The 16953-nt window shown below is 36.9% G+C and overlaps 3 protein-coding genes and 1 long non-coding RNA gene across 5 annotated transcripts; 1 reads left to right on the top strand and 3 right to left on the bottom strand.

Annotated features, from left to right (window-relative positions):
• Positions 1-1229: 1229 nt before the first annotated feature.
• Positions 1230-3579, bottom strand: LOC129746261 (glycosyltransferase-like domain-containing protein 1-like). The gene is made up of 4 exons (XM_055739841.1): positions 3338-3579; positions 2800-3277; positions 1683-1967; positions 1230-1605 (listed from the first exon to the last, which is right to left on the bottom strand). Exons 1-4 carry the CDS (start codon positions 3408-3410, stop codon positions 1305-1307), a joined length of 1137 nt encoding a protein of 378 aa, XP_055595816.1. The 5' UTR covers positions 3411-3579; the 3' UTR covers positions 1230-1304.
• Positions 3580-3944: 365 nt separating this feature from the next.
• LOC129748541 (uncharacterized) lies at positions 3945-5619 on the bottom strand. Of its 2 annotated transcripts, XR_008737763.1 has the most exons (5): positions 5352-5619; positions 5165-5298; positions 4992-5053; positions 4399-4517; positions 3945-4333 (listed from the first exon to the last, which is right to left on the bottom strand). It is a non-coding gene; the product is annotated as an uncharacterized LOC129748541 (long non-coding RNA). The 2 variants fall into 2 exon arrangements; XR_008737762.1 differs by lacking the exon at positions 4992-5053 and having other exon boundaries at positions 5352-5616.
• A 3444-nt stretch (positions 5620-9063) lies between these two features.
• Positions 9064-10829, top strand: LOC129746545 (RNA-binding protein with serine-rich domain 1-A). Its single transcript, XM_055740234.1, has 3 exons — positions 9064-9209; positions 9265-9381; positions 9786-10829. Coding segments are annotated over exons 1-3 (921 nt in total). The 5' UTR covers positions 9064-9207; the 3' UTR covers positions 10588-10829.
• Positions 10830-11339: 510 nt separating this feature from the next.
• LOC129744709 (importin-13) lies at positions 11340-15446 on the bottom strand. Its single transcript, XM_055737376.1, has 8 exons — positions 14863-15446; positions 14313-14792; positions 12735-14255; positions 12582-12674; positions 12346-12484; positions 12127-12282; positions 11887-12058; positions 11340-11824 (listed from the first exon to the last, which is right to left on the bottom strand). The coding sequence occupies exons 1-8, from the start codon at positions 15178-15180 to the stop codon at positions 11725-11727; spliced, it is 2979 nt and encodes a 992-aa protein (XP_055593351.1). The 5' UTR covers positions 15181-15446; the 3' UTR covers positions 11340-11724.
• Between the last annotated feature and the right edge of the window lie 1507 nt (positions 15447-16953).

Raw genomic sequence — 16953 nt, 5'->3', positions numbered from 1 at the left:
TTAGATAAAAGCGTTTAAAAATGCATCTTAAATTTTTTTTGCCGAAAGCTGAAGACCAGGCACTGTAGAGGCATAATGAGAACCCCCCTGGAGCAGTATAAGCATCATTAATCAGGGCAAGATGAACGTTTTCTGCCGTATAATCTAGCTGCGAATTAAACTCGATGAAGTCTACTGAATAATAGAGCTACAGCTTGACTTGTTTCATCTGTCGATTTGGCCTATTGGTAAGATGTTGGAGTGGTAATCAGTAGACTCGGGTTCGTTTCCATTTTTTTTTTTATGAAATTTTGAATCCAATTTGACGCAGTTCGAAACCCTTATTTGTTAATGGAACACGAGTGGGGTTGTCCGTTTTTTCACTGGATTGGATCTTATTTCGTTGGTTCAATTCCTGTATAAATTAGACCCATGAATAGATCACGGATGCAGATGCTCTTATAGAGCAAATTTTGTCTCTATCAGTCTATCTCCTCAAACAGTTAGTGTTTTTATTCTTATCGTGGTAGGCTTTGATCAATTTCTAGAACTTTCACGTTATGGTGAACGTTCTAACTAGTAAATGTTTGAAGAAACCTAACAGCTAAAATAAAAGACAAAAGCACTTGGAAAAAGTTCCACTTTTGGCCCGTTTGGACCACTGTGACGTGGCAGGATAGCTAGTTTGTTTCTCATTTACCTGCTACCTATCTTGGCCGCGTGGATCCGATCAATTGCGATAATACCTACGTATGAATGTGTTTTTTTTTTTCTTTAATCACGTCTATGATAACGTTAAAACAAAATTTTTCATAAATAATATTCCGTTTGTAAATCTGGCATACTTTTCGAAGAATTCATGTAAAGAAAAAGCAGATTTGGTCATTGATCTGTCATAACGTTGAATTTCAATATTTTTTTTTATTATTTGCTAATATTTTGACTTTTGTATTGTAATGTACAATACGATAAATGCATTTAAATAACGAAACAAAACAGAAATTGAAAAATTGACGAGAGATTGTTATAAAATTAATATGAAATACAAAACTATATTCTGCTTATAGGATCGAAAAGTGATCTTCTTTTGATACAAATTTCCGCTAGTCAATATAAGAACAATAGGTTTTGTTAAAAGCTTTGTGCATATACGATCATGATAAATGCTTTAACGCGAGATTGCACGTGGATGGTCCTTTTATGTTAAATTCACACATTCCGATTCTTGGCATATTACGACAACAAACACATTTAAATTTTGTATCTTAACATTGTTTTATAATTGGAAGAATGTTTCCTACGATACATTTGCGACCTATGTTGTCCTAGATCCCGTTGGGTGTTGTGACTATGGGACCTAAATTTTTGCATTCTCCTGTGACGATATGAGCTTTTATCATTGATATGAACTTTGGAACGGTGGTCGTCGACGAGTATTGGTCAAAGTTGAAATTTTCGTAAAAAATAGCCCGATCTCGTGCAAACAAGGTTCGGTTTTTACACCAGTTGTACAACATTTTGATTAGTTGATTGGAAGTGTTGTAAAGGCTGGTGGCGGGATAAATCTCCGGATAGACTAGTTTATTTGGGGCAACTGGTAGGCAGCCGCAGTAGGAAGCCTCTAACCTAAGGAGAAAAGAAAACAGTGGAAAACGAGTTAAAGCAGTAGATCCACTAGATCTAAGAAGTAAAGAAAATCTTACATGGCAACGCCGTAGAACTCATGCCCAGATGTTGAAATGACCACATCTCCGTCTAAAAGTGTGCGGATATAATCATCCTTAGATAGAAAACCAAAATTAATCAGTTTTTCCTTCAGTTGCTCTTTAATGCTCTCGAAACATTCAGGAATCGATTGCGTTCGTTCGCCAAGGATTGAAACCCGAAAGTCAACTTGTCGTTTGTTAAGCTCCACTAGGGTATTGGTCAGAAATTGAGGATTTTTGTCATGTTCCCAACGGTGCGGCCAAATCAAATGCAGGGCTTTTCTGCAAAAAGTCAAAATGATTAGAAAGTGTGCGATTTTTACGGTATTTAAGAAAAAGAATCTAAGTGAGCTAAAAACAAGGACAACTTTGAATCCAAGTTTCTTTTTATTTAAGCCTAGGTCATAAGTGCGTAAATGTAGGTATTAAATTTTTTTTTGCAGCTTCAAATATCGTCTAGGAATTAGATCATTTTTTGCCTCTCGAGATCTGTGGACATTAATTGAAAAAATTGCTCAGATTCAGCAAGGTGGATTAAACGTCAATATTTTTCTTTAAAATGCTACTGCTTTTGAATTTAAATAAACAATAGTTTTGTTCGTCCGTAACTCTAGTGTTAAAAAAAGCAGGAAAGTAAAAAGATCTTCAAGGAATCTAATCTAATCTACTAGAGCCGGATTTTAAACAAGGTGATTTCAGTTGCATATATTAGAAGAGAATACTGTTAAAAATAACTGTTATAGAGCTAATAAAATAATACATACTTATGGTTATTTCTTTAACACTTTTTTTCCTTGTCATGAAAAACTTTTTTCTAGATTTCAGCATTCTGAACTTTATATCAAAATGTAACGGTAAACCCTTTACAAAATGTTTACTAGCGTAAACTAAAAATTTCAAGGAGTGCGTGGATACATGATTCATAACAGTTTTCGAACATTTGTAGCATCTTTTTCAAATTTCCAATCAATAAAAAAAACACAAGCAGCTTTTGTCGGGGGTGAGTCGGATACTTGTGTGAGAGAAAATAGCGAGAGGCAAATAATTTCTAACAACCTAGCTAGACCTTGATATTCTAAGTATTAAATAACATTATATATGTATGTGAACTTACTCGTTTTTGGTAAATACGCGTTTTGGAATAAGATGAAACGGAATCGGGAAGTAGAGTACTTCGCTCCGAGGTTCTAATTTTTCCTTGATATTTTTCAACTTTAAATCCGGTGCAATGTTAAGGAAGCTCTTGATGTTGTCTAAAAACGACGTACGGTTGTAATGCGAATTGAAGACTATCTGGTCAGCACTCAGACAGGTCATGATTTGGTTCAGCCCGTACTGGCAATCGCGTTCCTTAATTTCCCGGACCGGATAATTGAGCTGGTTCTCATGGAAATAGACTATTTTTCTACACACGGACAAATCCGGTCGAAGTCCAATCAGTTCGGCTAGATTCAGAACCGAGCTTGTAAACAAGGTTCGGTATTGGTGGTCCCGAGGGATCGTTTCCGAAAAATAAAGCGCTCCAATACGGGAACGCCAATGCCATTTTTTCGCCGTGAGAGTGAAAAGATCGTACTCAGCAGGATGAAATTCTAAATGGAAAAGTTATTATTGTATCAAATATGCCTCTGCAGGACTGAAAATATACATACGTTGCAAAATTGTGTCCAGTAGTTGTTTATGTGATCCTCCATAGAAAGGTTCAATTATCAAAATTTTAGCCATAAATAGAAGGAACCGATAGTATCCACAAAATACAGTTTTCTTAAGTCAAAAGAAAGGACTATAGCACAAAATACAAATTTTATTGATGAAATTAACGCAGCTATAAGCTCGTATACCACACACGTCTTCCAGAGAACCACCCTTATATCAAAAATATTGACATGACTTTGTACCGCACGCTTAAAAGTTTGAACCCAAATTCGACTGGTATATTATTAAAATTTATTTCATTTAAATATATCTAGATTTTGTTTTGATTAGGTCGTATGAGCCACATTGCACACGGTAACCAAAGTTACTCTATTCTGTATAAAAACCCATACAGTTTGAAGAAAACTGTCTCCACGCACTTTTAACTTTGGGCGTTCTACACATAGCGTGTCTAAAGAGCTTTTATACATTTGAAAGCTTCCAGCTAGTTAGTCAATTCTGTATATTTTTACATAGGGATGCTCAAGAATTTTAACGAGTTCTTAAAAAAATAATAGTTTTGAAAAATTAAAAAAACTCAAACATTTTATTTTTGTAACAGCTATCTGATATTTATTGTTCATGGCGACATTTTACATAATAAACAATAATTTTAAAGACCGTCTTTCTTGGTCTTATATAAATAAATGTACACTACCTATAGCCATGCTTTTTCGAATAATGCATTGGAACCAATGCATTCTAGCGACATCCCGAACGTCGACGTCTGCTCAGGCGATGTGTTTGCTTTATGTGGCTCTGACCAGCGTTTTAGATAACGGAAGCTGCACACGCCAATTACGACAGCAACTTCCGGAGATGTCCCGCAGTAAAGGTGGAATTTACCTGTTTTTTTCGTTTCAAGGAAAATAACAATCACCTTTGGGTGCACTTTGAAAACCAAGTAGGAAGTAGCTTTCTTCCAGCAAGTTTTCGGGCAAAGAGTAACCACCCTGCGAAAAGATTAAAGAGAAACAGTGAATAAATCGTTTGCGGAAATACATTGATTTAAACAAACCTTTCCCTTTATGTTGTTGAAATCTGCTTCGTCAATAAATGAAAAAGCGCCAAGCAGTCCAACTTGAAATAAAATTGCACAGTAGAACTTTTTGATGTTGATGCTGAAGAATGTTGTATCTGAAAAGAATAAAATTTCATTTAAAATAAATAAATAAAAGGGATAAAAACAAATTAATAAGACCATAAAATAATTAATAAAAATGATCATAAAAAAACAAATCAAAGCAAAAATGCAAAAACTTTCAACGAGTTTTGATATTCATAACAAAAATTGAAATTCAAAAAATTAGACTGAATCCGGATTCAGTATTCAGATATTTTAACATACTTTCACTTCACATCTCCACAACATACGAATGATGGTTCAAAATGGTGCTTGCCCGGGCTCGCCGATTGAGTCGCCGTATTGTTACCATCGTTAGTGACAATATTTATTCTACGATGCATCCAGTTTTTATTTTTTCTTCAACAGCGGTTGTTCTTCAATGTTGTCGGTTAAAGCATTCTTGCAAGAAAAACAAGGCTCCCGTCAACATTTGTCTGCTGTTTAGGAACAACATCAGGTTGCCCTTCATCCGATCATCACTATACTTCGAAGTTCTTTTTCCGAGAATTTTCTACCGCGTAATGATATGCTAAATGCTGTTTCTCAACTGCAAAGAAACAGAAACAAATTTTAGTCACTACCAATTTTACAACTATACACGATTATGTGAGTCGATTTCAGAAAACTTCGGACCTCGCAACGCTCTCGTTCGACTTACCGGAACTCTCAAAATATTTTGGATCTAATAACTATGGATGTCATAAATCGTTTCCTAGCCAGCTTCAAACAGACGCCTCTTCCGGATGCCATAAAAGCCGATGAGCAACTGCAGCAACTGTGCGCACTATATCCCTGAAATCAAATAGTTAGATCAAAGTTCGAAGCTAAATAATTAGAATACATACCTTTTGCCAATTATTCATGATGATATCAATGTAAAAATGATAGAAAATTGAAATCATCTAAATAAACGCAGTGAAATCAAACAACTTTTCGCTTTTGACATCCCCGCTCAAAGCTTTCCAACAACAGCAAACTTTTTATACAGAGCATGAATAATCGAGTTTTAGTTTGCATCTGTATATCGGCGACCCAAAACTACCCAAAATTGAATTGGGGTTATACAAATTTTGAGCAACATTCAATTAGTGATTTTGAAGGTATAATCGCAACACATTTAATGAGTATCTCAATTTTTCCGTGCATGTTCCGAAAAAATTGCTGTTGAAATTTTAAAACACATTTTTAATTCTACACGGAAAATAAAAAAAGGTAAAATTTACCTTTTTGCGAGGTGAATTTTTTCCACCCCTTTTTCGAGGTAAATTTTACCTTTTTTTCATTCACCTAGCAAAAAGGTAAATTATACCTTTTTTCAATTCACCTAGCAAAAAGGTAAATTTTACCTTTTTCGCATTCACCTAGCAAAATAGTAAATAATACCGTTTTCCCATTTACTGATTTAAAAGGTAAATGCTGGTTGGTCTGATTGGTTTCTTCAATAAGAATTAAAAAAATACAAAATTCTATCAAAAATTATATTTATTGGAGATAAATAGGGACTGTTAATTCGGCTTCGCGTTCTTCCGAGCCGCCATGGCCGCTGAATACTCCTGCGTTGCGTACATTCATGACCTCCTCTGTTCGGCTAATCCGGTCAGGTTCGGCTTTTCCGGCTGGAGGATGACGTGGAATGCACCTGCTCTATGGGTCGATCTGAAACAAAAGCAATGTATTATGACGAGAACCAGCACAACAAAATGATATCTACACGGAAAATAAAAAAAAGGTAAAATTTACCTTTTTGCGAGGTGAATTTTTTCCACCCCTCTTTCGAGGTAAATTTTACCTTTTTTCCATTCACCTAGCAAAAAGGTAAATGTTACCTTTTTTCAATTTACCTAGCAAAAAGGTAAATTTTACCTTTTTCGCATTCACCTAGCAAAATAGTAAATAATATCGTTTTCCCATTTACTGATTTAAAAGGTAAATGCTGGTTGGTTTGATTGTTTTCTTCAATAAGAATTAAAAAAATACAAAATTCTTTCAAAAATGATATTTATTGGAGATAAATAGGGACTGATAATTCGGCTTCGCGTTCTTCTGAGCCGCTATGGCCGCTGAATCCACCTGCGTTGCGTACATTCATGGCCTCCTCCGTTCGAATAATCCGGTCAGGTTCGGCTTTTCCAGCTTGAGGATGATGTGGAATACACCTCAAAGCCCTATGGGCAGATCTGAAACAAAATCAATAGTATTATGACGAGAACCAGCACAACTAAATGATATTTAAGAACACTTACCATTCTATTCCGATTTTCACATATTAGGCACAAAGCAAAACTTGTTCCTAGAATGACAAAACAGCTTAACCTCAATGAACGGGTTCGGCGAATAGTTACTTTTTTTAGAAGAATTGTACCGTTTTGTTTAGCTCAATCCAGGTCAATTACACCTCGCTACGAGGTAAGTTTTACCTTATTTGGATTTACCTTTTTTTCTAGGTGAATTATACTTTTTTATCGAACTCAATTCACCTCGCTACGAGGTAAGATTTACCTTTTTTGGATTCACCTTTTTTCTCGGTGAATTGTACCTTTTTTCCAACCTCGATTCAGGTAAATTTTACCTCACTGTGAGGTGAGTTTCACCTCGAAGAGGTAGAAGTTACCTTTTTGGCTTTCACGAGCGTTCACCTTTGCTAACTCGGTAAATTTTACCTTTTTATTATTTTCCGTGTAAGAAAACACTTACACGGAAAATAAAAAAAAGGTAAAATTTACCTTTTTGCGAGGTGATTTTTTTCCACCCCTCTTTCGAGGTAAATTTTACCTTTTTTTCATTCACCTAGCAAAAAAGTAAATTTTACCTTTTTTCAATTCACCTAGCAAAATGGTAAATTTTACCTTTTTCGCATTCACCTAGCAAAATAGTAAATAATATCGTTTTCCCATTCACTGATTTGAAAGGTAAATGCTAGTTGGTTTGTTCAATAAAAATGAAAACAAAATTCATTCAAAAATTTATATTTATTTTAAAAACAAATAGGGACAATTATATTATTTTTTAAATATATCACCTTGTTAAAAAAAATATTGAGGTAAGTCCTTTTTTCGCCAGGCTCGTGGCAATTCGGCTTCGCATTCTTCCGCGCCATAATGGCGACTTATCCAGTCAGGTCCGGCTTTTCCGGAATGATATCTGGAGGATGACGTGGTATACACCTCGAAGCTGGGCTGATCTGAAACAAAAGCAAATTATTATAATGAGAACCAGCACAACTAAATAATAGCTAAGAAAACACTTACCATTCTGTTCCGATTTTTCCATATTGGCACACAACAAAACTTCCCTTCTGAACGACAAAACAGCTTAACCTCAATAAACGGATTCGGCAAATAGTTCTTTTTTTCGAGATGATTGTACCGTTTTGTTTAGCTCAATCCAGGTCAATTCCACCTCGCTACGAGGTAAGTTTAATCTTATTTGGATTTACCTTTTTTTCTAGGTGAATTATACTTTTTTACTGAGCTCAATTCTGGTGAACTTCACCTCGCTACGAGGTAAGATTTACCTTTTTTGGATTCACCTTTTTTCTCGGTGAATTGTACCTTTTTTTCAACCTCGATTCAGGTCAATTTTACCTCGCTGTGAGGTGAGTTTCACCTCGAAGAGGTAGAAGTTACCTTTTTGGCTTTCACGAGCGTTCACCTTTGCTAACTCGGTAAATTTTACCTTTTTATTATTTTCCGTGTTACCATTCTATTCCGATTTTCACATATTATGCACAAAGCAAAACTTGTTCCTGAATGACAAAACAGCTTAACCTCAATAAACGGGTTCAGCGAATAGTCACTTTTTTTTCGATAAGAATTGTACCGTTTTGTTTAGCTCAATCCAGGTCAACTTCACCTCGCTACGAGGTAAGTTTTACCTTATTTGGTTTTACCTTTTTTTCTAGGTGAATTATACTTTTTTATTCAGCTCAATTCAGGTGAACTTCACCTCGCTACGAGGTAAGATTTACCTTTTTTGGATTCACCTTTTTCCTCGGTGAATTGTACCTTTTTTCCAACCTCGATTCAGGTAAATTTTACCTCGCTGTGAGGTGAGTTTCACCTCGAAGAGGTAGAAGCTACCTTTTTGGCTTTCACGATCGTTTACCTTGGCTATCTCGGTAAATTTTACCTTTTTATTATTTTCCGTGATAGTATTTTGAATAACACTAAGAGAATTTTCATAATTTCATATATATTTTTATATTCATTTAATGATAAATGGAAAATTCTCCATCAAATATGAATTGATGATTCTACTTTTTTAAGTATGTTCCCTTTTAATATCTCCTTATTCATTCAATCGTATTTCGCAAAAAAATACACTGTTGCACTGGTATCTGGTATGATGGCTGTTGGTAGAGAAAAGTTTAAAAAACGGGTTTTAAACCTAAATAATTTAGTATAATTATTATACTCATTAAATAAGTATTAAATTTTTGTCTATATTAAAATTTTTATGATAATTATCCTGAAATTATTTTTTCCGTGTTTAGATTTCAGTCAATTCCTGCGGGTATTGAAAGTTTTCAGCACCGGGAATAGTCTTTTTTCTCTTTTTCATTTTCCCTTTCATCAATTCTCTTTTTGCGAGAAAACAGAATCGGATTTTCTCGCTGCCATTTGTATTAATCTGAAGCCACAACGTTTTGTACAGAACTAAAATCGTTTTTAAGACGTCTGGTTGGTTTGCATTCGTTTGGAAATGTAAGTATTCGGAACAACGGTAACCTCAGAAAACTAATGGGGACTTGTTTTATAGGGCAAGATCGAAAAATCGTTCTGAATCGGCTGATTCCGATAAGGCTGAGAAGAAGCAGCGCGGCCGGGAAAAGGAAAGAAAAAAGCGGAGCTCTAGCAGCAGCGATAGTAGTGGAAGGTATGTGGATTTTTTTTTTTATTTATTTCATATTTTTACGAAAAACTAATCTGATATTACTTTGAACTTGTTCTTTTTTATAACATCGACGCCTCACAATTGAAATTTTTTGGTTTGCTATAATGTTTGTCGCTTTAATGTAAAGTTGTTCAATAAGTAGTAAAAACACGAGTAGGATGAGTATTGTAATTGTGATTTTTATTTACGAGAATCTTGAAGTTACAAAAGAAAGTTAACGAGGATGATTTTTTTTCATTTGGTCATTGGGATTTGAACATCTATTGGGTCATTCATCCCTCAAGAGTTGCACAATGCTAAGTAATTTAAATCTACAAGTTATAACTTAAGCGGTCAATCGCCATTACTCAAAGTTTACACATAACAACTTTTCATTCATATTGCAGTTCGTCGGATAGTAGCTCTTCCCGGAGCAGTTCCGGATCGAGATCAAGCTCGTCGAGCAGTAGCTCGTCATCATCGAGTTCGTCGTCTTCGTCGAGTAGCGGAGCTGATCGTTCCCGCGCTAAGCGCAAAACTACCACCAAATCCCGCAGCGCTAGTCCAGTAAAAGAAGCACCAAAAAAGTTGGAAACAGTTAACCGTCCTAAGTCAAAGGAACGTGTGGAACGGCGTAGCTTAGATCGTGACAATGACAAAGAAAACAAGCAAAACAAAACGGTTTCACCTGAAAGAGGTAACAAGGACGGTGGACGCAGTCGGCGATCACGATCTGGATCAGTCAAAAGACGCAGAAAGGAACGATCCGTCACACCAAGACCGACTCGCATCCATGTGGGCTCGTTGACAAGAAATGTCATAAAAGAACATATTGTCGAAATATTTAGCAACTATGGAGAAATCCGTAGTGTTGACTTTCCAACGGATCGTTTCCAACCGTTTACTCGCGGTTTTTGTTATATCAACTTTGCAAACCCAGACGGGGCGGAAAACGCTATAAAGCATATGGCCGGTGGACAAATTGACGGACAAGAGATTACAGCCACTGCTGTGTTGGTCCAAAAGACACGTCCACCGATGCGTCGTCCTTCGCCTATCATGAGAAACAATAGACCTCCACCCCGTTGGCGTGCCTCTCCCAGACGCTACCAGAGAAGATCTCCGATAAGACGCAGTCCTCGTCGCAGGCGATCTCGCAGTCCAGCCAGAAGAAGGCGTCACAGCAACAGCTCGGACAGCTCCCGCTAAAAAAAAATACCATCGGATTTTATTACAAAACGGTACACTTTGATTGTGTGTGTTTGAATATTACCGCTGCTAAAAACCTGGAATATTTTCTTCACTGGGATAAGAGTTGATTATCGTCGATCAAGAGACAGGACGCAAAAATTCTGACATTTGCACTGCGCTTCATAAAACTTACGATTAAAATCACTTATTTTTTAGTATTAGAACGATCCAATAATCAATAAAGAATCAGAAAAAAACAACACTGATTAAATTTTGTCTGAATTTGTATTCCCGCCTGAAAGGTCACCACTCACGTCACGAGTAGATCCAATCCTCTATTTGTTATGTTTCTACTAACGAGATGGCTTGTAGTAAGAAATGTTTCATTGCAAAGGCTGTAATTTATCTTCGGGTGTTGCAAACCGTCAAATCACACAATATTTTTACCATTTTCCCTTGAGTTTAACAGCAAGCTGTCATTCATCCCTAGGCCATCTTGACTAGGCATAGTGGTTTACAAAAAAGTATTAGTTGGTACCCAACATTTTTGAAGGATTGTATTGAATCGGTTGACCCGGAACAGTAACAGTGAAGTTACAATTCATACCACTACGAAAGCAATGCAGCTTTTTGACTGCCTACTCTCACTTTTTTGTTGCGAAAAGGTAAGTGATAAAAGTGGTCACTCCGTCACCACTACCCTATTAAACTTCTGATACTGTAGTAACAAGAATGAAAGGATGTTATCGAGACGAAAAAGACAGATCAACTATGTTAAAATAAAATTTATTTACTGACTACGTTATGTATTTTCCACATCGACATCAAAGTTGACCTAATATTACAGCAACTGGTACGTATCACTTTTCGACTGTTGGAGAGTACGCAGAAAAAAAAAATCGAACAAAAGCTGTTGACTGAAACATTTTTTTGTTTCCACACCACGCTCATTTTTTCAATTTTAATCGAAACAAATCGATTATAATTAGTCTCCATTTAAAACCTACATTCTAAAATCACATTCACAATAAAGAGAACCCGTTCGTCGCGGCTTTGAGTGCTTTGTCAATGTTGAGGTCAACAGGCTTTTGATTCCTGTGCTGGTTTCTTGATAGGCGCATTCATTATTAATGTTTCAGCTTAATCTCAACGGACCTAACTAGCCCTAAAATCAATATCCCATTCTACGGCGTTCCTACACATAGCGGCAAACTTGCGTACATGCTCTTGCACCAGTCTTCGGTTGACCTTTTCCCTGAAAGCATTGAAGACGATAATTAATATTGAGTGATTCAACAGGAACGGTGAATATCATACTTTAAAACTTTTTTAACAAACAGTTCCTTATCTGCTGGGCTGACAAAAAATGTTGGGAAATTTGGCTTTTCGAGAATTCTTATCCATCGGGGAAAATCGCTTGGATATTTGCAGTTGAGAGAGAGTAAAATGTCTGCAAACACATCTACATGAGCCCGCGGTGTATATCCACCTGAATAGAATAAGAAGAAGGCACATTACTCTTTTGAATAATTCCTGTTTAACATGCTTTTGTCGTACCCAGACACAAGAACGTTGTTCGCAAAATATTCTCTGCCTGCCCTACAACCGAATTCATCATCAAAGGATGATTTCGAGATTCCTTGATGAACACTGACAGAAACTGGACGCTCTTTTTGATAGGACCTGTTTCCGGAAGCATCATGCTTTTCATGGCTGAAAGATGGAGTATATCAGAAAGATTTGAAACATATAAAAAAAAATGAGCTATTGTCTTACCATAATCTATCAATCTCGAACAGTCGGCTTGTACGGCGTCGTAACAGACGGGCATTTTCTTGGTTATTCTGGTGTTGAACGAAAAGAATGTCTCTATTAAGTCTGACACATCGGAGAGCTTCTGCTGTTCGTCGTATTGCTAAATGAAAAAAATCAAGTCGACATTGTCATTCAAATCGACATAGAAAAATTCCAACTAACATTTTAATTTCTTCCTCTGAAACGCAATTACGTACCTGCATTTGACCAAAGTTGTACTCCAAAATGGCATTAAACAACTGCTTCATGTTTTCACGACATTCCAAATCATGGTAAAAAATTAGAATACACTAAAATCGATGGAATAATGATAATGATGAGGCATCACACAATGGATAACAATATCTTACATTTCCTGCCATTTCCACAGCTGAGGGAGCACATTTGTTACCAAAAACAAGCAAAATTAAGCAACAAATGTCGTTAAGCAGTGGTTTGATGTCCTCCATCAAGTTTGTCAAGGCTTGTTGTAATGCTTTGCAAAGTGTCTCCACCACGCTTTCCTCGTGCAACCAAAGACTGCAAATATTCTTTAACAACGGCATAGTCTTTTCCAAAATAAGTAAAATTGGTTGCACTTGCGATGCCACCATGGGATGCTGTATGTTCTGAGCTGGTCCAGGTAAATCCCCATCTTTTTCTGACGGCTTTCGAGTGTTGAGCGAAGAAAACAACTTGGATACCATTTCCAATCTAAGAATCACCCTCCCCCGGGCCGCCTCACTTTTGTCTTGATTTTGAACGTTCATCTGAAGTTCTTCAAAGCATGGAGAAACCATAAGATCCAAGTAGTGTATTATATTCTCATATGAAATAACACTCATTATGTTGCCGACTGTGTACATCAAACGGATCATTTCAGCGTTCTTCAAACGTCCACTTGACAAAGCTGCACGACATGCGTCCAACAACGGCAGAGCGTAAGGGGCCATCTCTTTTTGACATTCTGAGGTAAGATCTTTTAAGCCTAATGTAGCCTGAGATGCTTGGCTTGATGTCAAACCTTTTACCAGAAGCTCGATTGCTGGTGGTAGATATTTGGGATTGTCGCTGATCCAATCACTAAAAGCACCAGCAGTTTCCAATGCCATTCCCAACAGTTTGTCGCTGTACTTTTCATAAGGTATTTCGTTCAATACTTTTAACAATTTAACAACTTGTGGGTACTCTGCGTATTCAATTTTCTGAGCAATTGAACAGTACGCATGCACGGTTGCCTCTAACAATGGCCAGTTGTCCACGTTTTGTGGGTCATAGTTTAGGTACATAATAGACTCGTCTAATGCCTCCGAGAGGATATCAAGCATTAAATCGTTCAATACGTCATGACAAGAAAGGAGCGTGTCGCCAATATCCTGCCGGTAGCACCGAAACGATTCCAAATCATCCGAATTCCATCGATGTAATGTTTTTTCGTTTGGCAACTGACTTTTGCGTATCAAAACTCTGACAATGTGTGCGTAAACCGGTTTAATCGCTTCCCAACATTTAGCTTTTCGGTCATCGTTTGGCATAGAGAAGACTTCATCTTGAAGCATGTACCAAAATTCCATTGCCAAGGTGCTGCAAGACTCGTCGACCGGATAAGTGCCTGGTTTATTGGTACATTTAATCAACAGATCTACCGTGTTGGTGTACATTTTGGTCAAATCCTCGTTTTCTGACAAAATACCCGCACAAATAACTGAAGTGTAGCACTCAAGCGTTGAAAGAAATAACGTGTAGATAATAAACGCTAAATTTTCATTTTCATTGTTCTCTTTCCATTCGGCGTCCAATATAGGATTCAATACGTCCAAAAACAACTTCATGTACCGTACCACAGTTGTTGAAAACTTATTTCCATTGCTCGTTTGTGATGTGACTATTTTCTGTAATTTTGTTCTCTTGTAAATTAAAAAGTAAAACAAATTTGAACTTCAACTTACTACTAATACTTTGACGGCTGCTTCTGCCAAATCGCTATCATCCTGGGACATGCAACCGTCCTCCTTCGGTTCTTTCCAGTAGCAATAATGAATAAGTTTGAGCAAAACTTGGACCATTGATTCACAATCATCCAGCCGAACGTTTCCATATTTGAGCCAGGTGGTTAAACTTTTGGTGGCGTTGATGAGCACGGTGGTTTCACTTTCGTCAATGCGTGTACCGTTAAGTTTTTCACTGAGATAGGTTACAACGGTACCGGTGGCAAATGCAGCTTTTTTGTTTAGCTGTTCACGAACTAGTGAGCGAGGTATCTGCGTATGGACGGAGTCAGCCTCGTCAGGAATGCCTTCTAGAACAGACATTAGAATTTCAAGTTGGGTGTTTTTGGATAAGTTACCCAGCTGATCGTTTAGAAACATATTGGTTACATCTTCGATGACTGTCTGGTGTTCCAGCATGTGGACGATGAAAACACTAAGCTGAAAAAAATGATATAAAAATTGCCGAAATAAAAAAATAATGTTCTTGTCAATATTTTCGGCAACTTACCGAAATGCATAACTGACTGAGAACAATTTTTGGTCCATTACCAAAAAGGACGATACTTTCTAGCAGTTTTTGCTTGAATTCAACATGCGCCTCCTTCGGAATCTCGGCCCAGTGTTTAGTAAGCTTTGAGTGCAAGGTGATGGCTCCGAAAAATTGAACCTCAGAGGGTTTGTTCAGCTGCATTAAATCCCAACAGAATGACCATGCTTGGGGACTTTCTTGAATTTGCTGTAGCCACTGATGAGTTTCGCCTTGCTGTTGCTGGTTTCCGCTTCGATAAAATGTTATTACAGCCTCTTCGATCGCGCGTACATCCATCTTGGCTGATTCTTGATTTTCTATAATCTACCAATGGAGGCTGTGGGAACAATAAGCCGATTCGAGGGAAAGGAATCGTACTCCAGGGCCCACTTGAGATAACGTGTATGAAAATATACCTTTTTAATATAAATTTAGTACGATCGCATGTATTTACTGGAACATAACTTGTCAACAGAAGCAATTGAATGCACTTTTCAATTAAAATTAGCTAGATCTGCAGAGACACGCACAAGTAGCAACCACCATTGGATAAAAATTTGCGAATGATTTTTGACAATCTGTAATGAACAACCACACTGAAGAATACAACCGTTTTAAATTTATGCGCATTTGGACATACTTTTTCTGAACACCTATTTTTATATGAGACTTTTTGAAGTCTCGCATCGTAAAATCTAGTTTGTTTTGATTAGGTCGTATGAACCAATGTACCCCAATCGGAGATATTGACTGATTGACTGATATTGTGTGATTTACCAGAAACCGCCGAACATATTATTCTCCATTGCAACAAATTCAAAGACATACGCGCAAAATTCAGCTTTGACTGTAGATTTCAAACTATTGCAGATTTGCTTAGAACAAAAAACATATTGCTCCTCAAAGAAGTAATTGAATTCCTCAAAATCTCAAGAATGAACATATAAATTATTAGTAGAAATTGAAAAACCTCTGAAAAGAAACACTGTGACAAATTCATAAGTTGCCTCCTCACGAATACCGCTGGATATATGGTCATAGCAGCCGATCCAAAAGTGGTTTCAGAGAAACCACGAATAGAAGAAGAAGAAGAAGAAGATATTGACTGCAAATGGTTGAGAAAGATGTATTCTATGTTCGCTAAGAGTTTGGTTTTATTTTATCAAATAACAACTTCACCAAATTGATTTGAATTTAGGTCGCATGATGACCTTCTAATTTTTGAGGGCATCTTGGTTTTTATGTCGTTTAGCGCTGCCGTATATTGCCGTGATGCAAATGGTCGCAAAATAAACAGTTCGAGGAGATGGTTTTACGACGTTTTGCGTAGTCGCGAAAAGTGCTTCGGCAAGTGCCTTTAAGTGTAACGAGTAACGGGAAAAGAAAAGAAAACTGTCTGCAGGAATGATGTTATCTATCCTATCATGGTAAGACACTGCAAATTGGCATCGGGTGAGTACAATAAGTTTTACTTTTCACTGTATCAATAGTCAGTTTTTTTGTCATTACAGAGGCAGCCAAAATGGTTGAAAGTAATCGATGCTTTTTCTCATACCTTGTTGGAAACTGGTTGCACTGGAGTTTGGCGGCGACGCTTCATCGGTGTTGCGGATTCTTCAGCGTCGCGACATATGAGATTTTGACGTCTCTTCAAGACATTTCACATCCGGTTGTAAACTAGATTAGAAGCTAGAGTTCCTAAAATTAGAAAGCCTAAAATTATTATTATCCTTCCACAAAGTTATACTTACCTTCAAGTTATACTTACCTTCAAGTTATACTTACTCCTAGTTATACTTACCTCCAAGTTGTTGTGCTAAAATAGCTACTCGTAGCTTATTTATCCGGGACTGAACCAGCAAATATTCCGCGAGCAGTATACCAGGTTTGACTCATACTTACCACATGTAAACGTAGAGATTTATTCGTAATTCTAATCTATAGCCACTGGAAAGTTCGGATAAAACCGTTAGGAAAAAACCCGTTCCGGTAGTTGAAAAGAACAAGCGATATAAGCGCACTAAATTTGTAAGTGTTAAATAGTACTTTCTGCTTAAACCTACTTTACTT

The sequence above is a fragment of the Uranotaenia lowii genome, chromosome 2 (assembly GCF_029784155.1).
Source record: "Uranotaenia lowii strain MFRU-FL chromosome 2, ASM2978415v1, whole genome shotgun sequence".
Taxonomy (NCBI): domain Eukaryota; kingdom Metazoa; phylum Arthropoda; class Insecta; order Diptera; family Culicidae; genus Uranotaenia; species Uranotaenia lowii.
This window is presented reverse-complemented; position numbering and strand designations above follow the sequence as displayed.

Excerpts from the sequence above, each read along its gene's own strand:
- LOC129746261 (XM_055739841.1), bottom strand. The coding sequence starts at position 3,410 with ATGGCTAAAATTTTGATAATTGAACCTTTCTATGGAGGATCACATAAA. Across the intron at positions 3,278-3,337 it reads ACTGGACACAATTTTGCAAC|AATTTCATCCTGCTGAGTAC; the intron begins GTATGTATATTT and ends TTTTCCATTTAG. Across the intron at positions 1,968-2,799 it reads CGCGTATTTACCAAAAACGA|AAAAGCCCTGCATTTGATTT; the intron begins GTAAGTTCACAT and ends GACTTTTTGCAG.
- LOC129744709 (XM_055737376.1), bottom strand. The coding sequence starts at position 15,180 with ATGGATGTACGCGCGATCGAAGAGGCTGTAATAACATTTTATCGAAGC. Across the intron at positions 14,793-14,862 it reads TCAGTCAGTTATGCATTTCG|CTTAGTGTTTTCATCGTCCA; the intron begins GTAAGTTGCCGA and ends CATTTTTTTCAG. Across the intron at positions 12,675-12,734 it reads CTGTGGAAATGGCAGGAAAT|TGTATTCTAATTTTTTACCA; the intron begins GTAAGATATTGT and ends CATCGATTTTAG.
- LOC129746545 (XM_055740234.1), top strand. Across the intron at positions 9,382-9,785 it reads AGCAGCGATAGTAGTGGAAG|TTCGTCGGATAGTAGCTCTT; the intron begins GTATGTGGATTT and ends TTCATATTGCAG.